The sequence below is a fragment of the Mugil cephalus genome, chromosome 1, assembly GCF_022458985.1.
Source record: "Mugil cephalus isolate CIBA_MC_2020 chromosome 1, CIBA_Mcephalus_1.1, whole genome shotgun sequence".
Taxonomy (NCBI): Eukaryota; Metazoa; Chordata; class Actinopteri; order Mugiliformes; family Mugilidae; genus Mugil; species Mugil cephalus.
Genome location: NC_061770.1, coordinates 37,982,196 through 37,992,651, shown reverse-complemented (window position 1 = coordinate 37,992,651; position 10,456 = coordinate 37,982,196). Strand labels below are relative to the sequence as shown.

Below are 10,456 nucleotides of genomic sequence, written 5' to 3'. Positions count from 1 at the left end.
ATGGCGCCCATGATTCGAGTCGACCCGACTCTCTCTTATATACGGCTCTGGGGTCGTCCTGCTAAATGCTCCAACAGTGCACTCCTGCTCTTTCTGACATTATTCTGCCACGCTCGGTAAAAACCCAGACTTTGTTTCACTTTGCTTTGGTGCTTCAGGCAGCAGGGAGAAGGAAAAAAAAAAAAAAAAAAAAAAAAGTAGTCTGGCTGAGGATGTTGTCGGGGTGACCTAACCACCTCCTGGGGTGGATTCATGTCTGCGTTTCTTCAAAGTGATCCAAGGCAGCACTCAGGCTAGAGCGACGGTTCGTCTGCCCTCACAGAAAATTCACGGAGAGAGAGAGAGGGAGGAGGAGGAGGGAGGAGGAGATTTTGAAGATTTTGGCAGCTTTAAGCGTGAAAATACATTTATCACTTTAGCTCTGCCGCGCGGCGTCAAAACGTATAAATAATTCAACCCCGGCAGAAACGGGCCGCTTGAACTTTGTTTGTTCTCTCGGAAAATTTCTCACCAAGTTCATTTATTTTTTCCCTTCCTGGTTTCGTCTTTTAATGACTCCACAGCGAGAGCGCCAGCTTTTTAAGTAATCAGCTGGAGTGAGACAAACGAAGGGCAGGAGATCAGCAATTAAAAGTCTTAAATCCCTAATAACGCACAAAGATGGAGCCGACGTCCAGCCGTGGCGAACCGGCTCCCGGGGCGGATATAAACAGCGTTTTTTTTTTTTCTTGCATGTGTGCGATCTCACCTTTAGGTCGTACTCCTGGCGGGTGTCCAGGGTGTCGCTGCGGAGGTCGGACTTGAGCTCTATGTCGTCTTTAAAGGGCTGATTGGAGGGAGAGAAGGACACAGAGGGAAGAAACTAAACCGTCAAACAACAAAAAAAAAAAAAAAAAAAAAAAAGAAAAGGAAAGGAGGAGGAGGAAAGGTGCGAAACAGAAGAGGGAAGGAGGCAACAGAGTATGACAGGAGAAGAGAAAATGGAATTAAAAGTGTTAAAAGAGGAGCGATTAAAGGGTAAATCACAGGTTTTTCTTTTTTTTTTTTTTTTAGTAAAAAGGTGGGAGAGGTTACTGAGTTAATCTTTTTTTTTTTTTTTTTTGCTCTACAGCTACAGGCTGTGTAAACTCACCGAGTACATGGCCTTAACCATGCGCGACGCCGTGGACACGCTGCCGGAGTCCTCCTCCAGGCTGTGCGTCTCCTTATTTATCGTCTCCACCTTGATGTCCGGCTTACCCAGCGTCACGCCGCGCCGACCTGGAAGCAAAACCAGGGCCCAACGTTGAATACAGCCGAACAAAAAAAAAAAACCTCCTCGGCTTTTCTTTCTTTTTCTTTTGTGTCGTGTGGAGGTCGTGACTCACTGCCTTTGCGCTGCCGGTAGAAGATGAGGACGAGGACCAGCAGGAGGATGGAGAAGATGATGGCGAGGCCCGCCACCCCGACGGCCAGCTTCTCCACCGGGAACTCCTCTGTGATGACACACGGACGGAGTGTTTTGGTCAGTTAATAACAGTGAGTAGGGCATGTAGATCAGGGGCGTCAAACTCATTTTAGTTCGGGGGCCACATACAGCCCGATTTGACCTCAAGGGGCCGGGCCATTTACCCAATAGCTTAGTACCTGGTAAATAACGACAACTCCAAATGTTTCCCTTTGCTTTAGTGCAAAAAAAGTACAGCTACATGTAATGAACAACTGTGAAATTTCTTATTTCGTCAAAGATTTTCAGCTGATATCTTCAGTGTAATTTTTGCAAATTCATCCCACGGGCCAGATTGGACCCTCTGGCGGGCCGGTTTTGGCCCCCGGGCCTTATGTTTGACACCCCTGATGTAGATGGAGAAAAAAAAGGAAGGTTATTGTGCGAAAGAATCTGTAAAAATGGACAAAAACGAGACATTTCCATCTCACCCTTCTCCTCCAGCGTGATGATCATGGTGCCGGGTCCGAACGAGTTCCAGGCCGTGCAGTTGTAGGTGGACAGGAAGTCGGACTCCATGACGTTGTTGATGGTGAGGGTGGAGAGGACGCCGCCGCCCTCCGCCGACGACTTGCTCTGCTCCACCGTGTAGCGCTCCAGCAGCGTCCCCTTCTCCTTCTCCCACACGTTCTCCTTCCACGCCCACACCTGCAGCAAACAGGAAGGACACATCAGATCTAAGACGATAGCTCTTAACTTTCTTCTCTTATTTTATTTTCCCCCGTATTTATTATACTACAAGAAGCCACGTAGCTAAAAGTGAATCCATTCATGAATACTACATGTGGCAAGTTATCAAATCACAGCAATGCGCTCATGCATAAACACACATATGCATAATTACAGCATCCTCTGTTACACTTCCTGCCTGTGTTCAAATTTTTTATTTTTTTTTTTGTTCCTGAACTCATCAGGGAACTTAAAAAAAAAAACATTTTCACATTTCAAATTACTGTACAACTACTGTATATGTCACCAAATACCAAACCCTAAAGTTTATCTTGGTGATAAAAACACTTTCTGCCATTAGAGGCTGATTTATGCCTCTGGCCACTGGTCAAGTAGAAGTTTACATCCTCGGCAAACACGTTTAATACGTCTGTAATGAAGATTTAAAAGCTTTGAAGTGTTTATGTGTGACATAAAATATCACATAACATACTGATAATAGGTTTATAGTAATATTGCTAAATATATTGTGATGTTTTTTTCTTCCAATACAATATTGATTTTGAAAGAATAAGAAAAAGTCATGTTTTGCAGCGATCGTGAACGACTTCCACACCTCCACCACCACTTTTTCTGTACAAGCGCAATAAATTAATTTGAAACATGTGCAACAGTAGGGTGGTACAATAACATGCCAAATGTTAGCAGCTACGCTGTTAGCTTCTCTTCTTCTAATATTGCAGTGTGCTCCACGATTTCACCTGGGGACTGAACAGGGTCTCGGCCAATTGCGAGAAATCTGACAGAGTCAGTGTGTGGTATGCGGCCTTGTGATTGGCTCAGCAGCGATAGGGGCGGGGCCTACTGTGTACAGGAAGCTTAGATTGACAGGTGGAGTGTGGCGCTCTGTGTAAAAACTGTTGAGACAGCTCCTGTATCTCTGAATGAGTGAAGTGATCAAAGATAACGTCCTTTGCCTCCATTTATCCCTCTACGAAAATCTGTTGGATTAGTATTAATGTGTATTTAAAGAAATTTAAATATGTGGGCTGCAATATATTTAAAAAAAACAATATATAAATATATATATTGGTCCTAGACTTATAATGTAGAATATTGCAATATATCGCAATATCATAATATCGCAATAATGTATCGTATCGTGCCTAAAGTATCGTGATACATCGTATCGTGAAGTCCTGGACAATACCTACCACTACTATTTAACATATCGAGTAAAACAAACGAACCATGTTTTATGGAGTTAGTGCCCAAATTTATTAAACCACTTTGTTTTGGCAACGTTTTTCCCTACATATAGTACATAAAACTTCTAAAATATTTTTTATAGCAATAATTGTAAAGAACATTTGTGCTATTTTGTATTAATATGAACATAACAGTGTGACTGGCTGATTGTCGGCCAGTCGAACTCAAAGAGAAACGTCTGGAAACAAACTGGAAATAGAACATACACAGCACATTTAACACACTCACAGCAGTAAACACATATTGCATGACTTCCCAGCAACAGTTTGTATGTTTCTGCAAACTGAAGAGGAGGACGGGGGGAGTGGCTGAGCTTGTGAGAAATCCTGCACATCCTCCAAGTCTGAAGCCACTAAAAGCAGCTGTATTATTCAGCACCGAAGTAACTGTATGAAGGTGAGTTAATTATGCATAAGCCCACATGTTCCTATAATCTGCCCACTTATTCCAGAGAAGGAGAATCTCCTGGCTGTGGCGTTTACCGGGACAACTGTTCGTCTCCGGTCCTTTATATTTTATAAATCTCTTTCTGTCGCCGCCTGCATTAGGAGCGAGCGCCGCGAGTCGGGACGGATCAGTCAGAGGAGGAGGAAGCGCCGCTACCACCGTCCAGGACGATTTCTGACGCAGAGCTAAAAGTGGCCCCGGCTCAGTGTTAGTGTTGGTTTGTTTATGTGATGGGACGCGGGAACATTCTGGGAGAGTTTATGGGTGAGTCACCACTCAGAAAGAAAAAAAAAAAAGGGGGACGGGGCTAAAAGCATTCGCCACGGAGGAAAAGGAGCTACTTAGAGAAAGAAAGAAAGAAATAAAGAAAGGCAGAAGTAAAATACAAATTGATGTCAGACTAAAAGGTACAGCCCTGTGCTCTTTGGCGACCAAACCTCTTCCTTCTTTGTCATTTTTCTCGCTTCAATAATAGATACCGGACTAAAAATTACGGGATGATTTCACTTACTATCTTATCTGGAGGAGGCGTGCTGGCGATGTAGCATTTCACCTCCCCCCTCTCCCCTCTCACAGCGTATTGCACCGGATCACTGGAGATGATGGGTGGACCTGCAGGGCCACAAATAGAGAGAACATGTGAAAAATATTTAAAAAAAAAACCTAAAATAATACTGACAAACTGACTTTAGGGAGAGATTTTCATTTACAAGCAGCGGCACATAAATGGACGTGTTCTGACCGTTGACGGTGAGCGTGACCTCGGTTTCTCCCACTCCGATCCGCGGGACGATGGCCTTACATACGTACTGACCGGCGTCCGCCTGGCTCACCGCGTTCAGATTCAGCTGGTTGCTGTTACTCAGAACCTGCGGGGGAGTGAAAAAAAAAAACAAAACAAAACAAAACAAAACAAAAAAATCAACAGGATGAAATTCCACATGTTGAGCGTTTAACCCGAGAAGAGAATCAGCAGCACACACGTGTTGATGCACCTCCACCTATGAACCGCGTAGTAATCTAAAAAACATCAACTCGCATGAATTATTTAACCCGCGGGTTTTTGTAGTTGCCTGGCAACCGCATCCGTCAGGAAATTAGCTGTGTGAAAATTACGGCTAAATGCGAGAAACACCTGAAGAAGAGTGATTATGCAGCCGTGGGTGTTGGCCAAGAGGCAGGTTTTTTCATTTACTGCGCTCTGGTTTTGGGTTTTGGATGAGGAGAGCATTAACCTGAGAAACGCTTAAATGAAGCATTCAAGGCAAAAAAGACGTTCCTGTCCTCATGTCCTATAGGTTCATCATTTTTAAAAATATGCTCTGGACTGGACTGGAAGGTAAGAATTAGGTTCATGTTAGCGATATAGCTGGTTAATTACTGCTGTTTTTCAGGTTTTATATTGTCGTAGAACTGAATAAGTAAAATAACTTACTGGAGACTCGTGATGTAATTTTAAATTAACAACAGCAAGTGGCGTCAGAAGACTTTTTATACAGGGCTCTCGAGTTTACACGCGAAAAAACCACATCATTTCTGAGTCACATAGACTTTAAAATAGATAAGTAATCTATGAATAGACGAGGGCGAAGGCAAACTGCTCCACTTCACTCAGCGGCCAATCAGAAAAAAGCAGCGGTCAGTCGGCCAATCAGAAAATAGTATCTGTTGTTGCCAGGTGAAATAGAGGCGCCCTCACCATGAGAAAATGTGCTACTAGAAGAAGAACCGGAAGTGGACGTCAGTGACCTGGTACTCGCTTCATCACTCATTATTATTATTATTATTATTTATAGTAGTTGCTTATCACAGTCTAGGAACTTTGCATATTTACTTAAGTAAAAAAATCTCACTCCAAATTCAAAACTTCATGGCTCTGTTTTATGTGAAACTAATGTTAGCAAGTTGTTTTAATTCCAAGCTAACGTTTGTAAACTTGTAATCTATAGTAACAGAAGTGTTAGCCGTTAGCTAACAATGTTTTTACAATTTGTTCATTATGCTAATTCTGTACATTTATTTATTACACTGTTAATTTTATTGTACTAAATAATATTTATTTTAATTTAATCTAATCTAATTGTATTTGACCTTTCTTCTTGTTACTTTTGCACGATTCTATCCCACAGTTAAAACAAGAGTCGGTCTGTAATGTTCTGTAAGTTTTCTTTACTCACAAAAGTAAAGTGACTTTACTTACAGAATTAATGTTGTACCAACAAAGACTGCTCTTGTTTGAGGTTAAAAAAAAAAAGTATACTGAAGAACAACAAATGAGCAGTTATTTGATTTTCATTTTAAAATTCAAAAATTTTATTTTAAATTTAAGGCATTTTACTTTATTGTGGTCGAGAATGGATAAAAAAAACTTTTTAAAAAAAGCCTTTTTTTTTTAATTTTCTGGTTCTTAAAACAAAAAATCTAATCAAATCAAAACTTAAGAAAACAGAAACAAAAAAGCACCGTTTTTAAAATTTTTTATATTTTAATGGCCGGAAATTGTCGTTTTTCAGAGTAAGAGCACGTATGAGGACGGCACTGTGTAACAGACTAAACTCAGCTAGCAGCTAACATTAGTCTGATATGGGTGCAGAGATATCTGCAGATGACACGTCGGAGCAATACTGACGTTTCAGTGTGGAACCGACCACAGATGGAAACCTCCGCATACCTGCTCTTACTTTGAAAACGGCAACTTCCGGTTGCGCAATATCATTTCCGTCTTCTAATGATTTTATTTTTTATTTTTAGAAAATGAAAATAGACGTTTTGTTTATCCTTTCTCGGCCCTGATGTAGAAAAATACCTTGAGTTTCAGTTTTAAAACGATAATAAAATATCGGCTCATTTTTTGTTTTTAATGTCATTAAACATTAAACTGAACAGAAAGTGCAACGACCAAAACGTACACGGACCTTTGATCTACGGGATTAAATGATGCAAAAAGTTGTTTCTTTCTTAAGTAGATGGAGCACCGTATTATTATTTTTTTAGTGTAGATGAACAGCTAAGACAGTGTGACCTGTAAAAAAAAAAAAAAAAAGCTTATTTCTTTACCGAATTCGACCCCTTCTTGAACCACGTGAGCGTGAGCGGAGGATTTCCGGCCCATTTGCAGTTGAGGCTGACGTCCGAGGCCACGTCCACCGTCTTTGGCTGCGGTTCCACCAACAGGATCGGACCGACTGGAGACAAAGGAGAGAGAGAGGGATGTGCTCTGTTGTGGCTGAGTAGTAATAATAATGCGATAATGCACCATAGGAGAGAAGCTACTCCGTCTGACTCCCGACTGAACGAGGTGAGGCTGGTACTGGGTGACTCACAGTGAACGTCGACCAGGATGCTGACGTTGGTCTTTCCCACCGCATTGAAAACCAGACAGGAGACGGGCTCGGTGAAGAAGGAGTGGTCGGCCGTGGTGGTGAACACGCTCTCCCTGGCCCCTTGCAGCACCACGCCGCCCTTCGCCCACCTGGGTACATGAAAAGACAAGTTTGTCTAACAGCTGCTACAATAAGAGGCCTGGTGAAAATGAGAGAGGAGCAGACCTGTAGCCCATGATAGGAGGGTTAGCATGAGCCTGGCAGGTGAAGGTGACTCTGTCCCCTTCTAGGACGGAGCGAGGCTCGATGGACAAGGTCACCGTGGGTGGATCTGGAAAAAAGAGGGAGACACTCACATAGCAACGCGTCCGACTCTGCGATCTGGAGGACGGCCTGATGCAAAATGGCCGCCGTGCATCACTTAATAAGGGCTGTAAACATTTATCTGGCGGCGGACGGGATGCTTTTAATACGCCGCTTCGCTTTTTTATTTGTTATAAATGTAATAGTAACAGTTTATGTAGTCGCACTCGGGGAAATATCGTCACGTATCCCCATAAAAATTATATATCGGGATGTGTAATAAATCTTTTGCCATATACGGATGTTTCATTCTGGCATCTGCACTAACTTGTGTAATATATATATATATATATAAAGAAACATCACTTACGGTGCACGTTGAGGGTGACGGTTGTGCTTTTGCCAGTGGGAACAGCCAGGTTGGTGGCCACGCAGCTGTAGTTCCTCCCGGTGTCGGTGTCAACGGGGTGGATGGGTAGATAGCTACGTGTGGTCACTCTCTTCCTGTCTGGAAGCACCTCCTGGAGGCGGAGGAGCGACAGGAAAACAGAAATCAGAACTCAGATCACGGGCGGCGTGTTAGACACGTCGGAGGGAAGATTCGACAGTGTGACTCTATGGAGCGGATGCTGAAATAAATGAAATAAATGTCTTATTTTCGCCATTTACTGGCCTATAAATGTTATTATCAACGTCTGTCGATATGTAAAAGGTCCTCACTTAAATATCCCAGCTTCTACTTACTCTAAATATCTTTAAATGAGCCTGTAAAATGTTTTGTAGCCCAATCAGTCAAGGAGCTGTGTTTACCTTCTACTCAGTCTCATTAATTACAAATTATAAACATAAAAAATCAGAAATAGTCCAAATTTAGGATTACTAGTCTTACTGTTCTTTTATCATTATAGCATTAGCATGCTAGCCATAATAACTTAGCAGTAACAGAGGTAAAGTTACGCGTCAGTTAAATTTGTCTGTCTACATGGACATAAATTACATGAACACATGGGTTTCATAGTATATATTGACGCTAGCTGCTATTTTTCAAAGCCTTTAGATAACGAGCTAGCATAAGGCTAGCATAAGGTTAGCATAAGGCTAGGCTAACTTCAAACGTCATTCATTTGTAAAGCGGTGTTTTTGAGATCAAGCTTCACATTAATGATGGTTTGACCTTATTTTTTTCTATAGAAAATTTTAACAAATGTCAAAGAGAGAAGCTCCAGCACAGTACGACTTTATTCTCTGTTATTGCCACAATATTGGTTTGATGTATCCAACATGGCGCCTGTGAAACACGTGACCAGCTCAGAACCAATCAGCTCAGACGGTCCATTCCCTCGTTGGCCAGACTCTCTCTAATATACGTCTCTGGTAGAACTGTTGTTTGATGTGTGCGTGTCGGGGTGCGTGTGTGTGTGTGGTTTCCTTACAGTGGCGCTGGCCGCCCCGTCCACGGGCAGGCCGTCTTTAAGCCACTCGATCATGGACGGTGGCTTGGCCCCTCGAGACACACAGCTCAGGTTGTAGGATTCCCCCGCATTCAGCAACACCTCCGGACCCCCATCGATCACCGGGTCGTCTGGGGGGACTGAGGTGGACGAGAGAGGAGGAGGAGGAGAAGGAGGAGGAGGGGTGTGGTTAGAAAGACGCACATATTTTCCTCACAGACACCTATTACGCACACACATGCAGTACGTAAAACTTACTGAGCACGGTGAGCTTGGCCCTCCTGGATCTCAGGGCGGCGTCGGGGGCCTGGCACTCATACAAGGAGTCATCGGACAGATCCGCTGAGAGGATTTCCAGGTTGTACTGGCCCAAGTCCTGGACCCGCAGGACGCGGTACCTGGGCCAGGCTGGGACACACAAATACACACATACAAGGGTTAAATGACATTTAGGCCTGAGGCTGTGTTTTAATATATACACACAGATAATTTATTTATCCCAACATTTAAGTTTTATATGTATTTAACCTTAGCTTAGCTTTTTATTTGTTATATGTTGATAATTATAAAAACAAAGCATCATCTTTGAGCCGGACGTTTAATCCCGACGTCCTCATACGGGTACTTGCTAATTAGCGACGCTGTAGCTTATTACTATTGATACAATGCATTAAATGTGGAGATCATATCAAACTAGAGACGTTAATAAGCATAAATAGGCAAGTTTCAACCATAAAACTAATTTTTTACACCGACTAGTGATTGACTCTTTGCTACCACTACACGGCAGATAAAGGCGTCCACTTATGAGGAAAACAGGCCTAAATGAAGTAGAATAAGAAGCTACCACAAACCTAAAACCTAATGTCCCCATATGAGGACGCACGGCCTCAGGGGGATAATACATGGTGTGTAAAAAAATACACTCAATTCTTGGTGTCATACTTTCAACAAGGTGTCAGGAACATTCCTCAGAGATTTTGGTCCACATTGACATGATAGCATCATGCTAGTTGTGCGTTCAGAGACGGTATTCTGCATTCCTTGTGCGTTAAAATCCCAGTAGCAGTTTCTGAAATACTCAGACCAGCCCGTCTGGCACCGACACCTCTCTAAATGCACTGAATTGCAGCCACGTGATTGGCTGATTAGCTGATCTGTGTTAACAAGCAATTGTACAGGTGTACCTAATAAAGTGGCCAGTGAGTGTATACAGCAGTATCAGCAATGAACACAGCCCAGTTTTAGTTGCAGTCTCACATTCTGTCCCAAATACCAATGTTGTGCTCTGCACCGATGCTTCCTGGAATTAAAATATCTGCCTCTTTATCTTTCGTATTTAAAACCGTGCAACCACAGACAGACAGACAGATAAATAGACAGACAGACAGACAGATCTGAGTTGCTTTAGCATCAGCCTAAAGGGAACCAGAGACATGCATGGCTGCATGACGTGACCGATATGCACAAAACCAAACGCTTGACCAACCACACACATTCCCACAGTT

The 10,456-nt window shown here is 42.8% G+C and overlaps 1 protein-coding gene across 4 annotated transcripts in view; it reads right to left on the bottom strand.

Moving 5' to 3' along the window:
- The window catches only part of kirrel1a (kirre like nephrin family adhesion molecule 1a), a 35,248-nt gene that overhangs the window by 2,544 nt on the left and 22,248 nt on the right, over positions 1-10,456 (bottom strand). Inside the window, exons 3-14 of one of the 4 annotated variants that reach the window (XM_047597523.1) lie at positions 9,207-9,356; positions 8,931-9,088; positions 7,868-8,018; positions 7,420-7,525; positions 7,195-7,343; positions 6,929-7,056; positions 4,614-4,740; positions 4,383-4,483; positions 1,918-2,134; positions 1,371-1,475; positions 1,133-1,260; positions 749-862 (exon numbers count right to left, since the gene is read on the bottom strand). In XM_047597523.1, coding sequence (XP_047453479.1) covers positions 749-862; positions 1,133-1,260; positions 1,371-1,475; positions 1,918-2,134; positions 4,383-4,483; positions 4,614-4,740; positions 6,929-7,056; positions 7,195-7,343; positions 7,420-7,525; positions 7,868-8,018; positions 8,931-9,088; positions 9,207-9,356 — 1,634 coding nt within the window. Of the gene's footprint in view, positions 1-748; positions 863-1,132; positions 1,261-1,367; positions 1,476-1,917; positions 2,135-4,382; positions 4,484-4,613; positions 4,741-6,928; positions 7,057-7,194; positions 7,344-7,419; positions 7,526-7,867; positions 8,019-8,930; positions 9,089-9,206; positions 9,357-10,456 lie in introns of all 4 variants that reach the window. The other 3 variants (XM_047597541.1, XM_047597514.1, XM_047597533.1) reach the window with 3 other exon arrangements.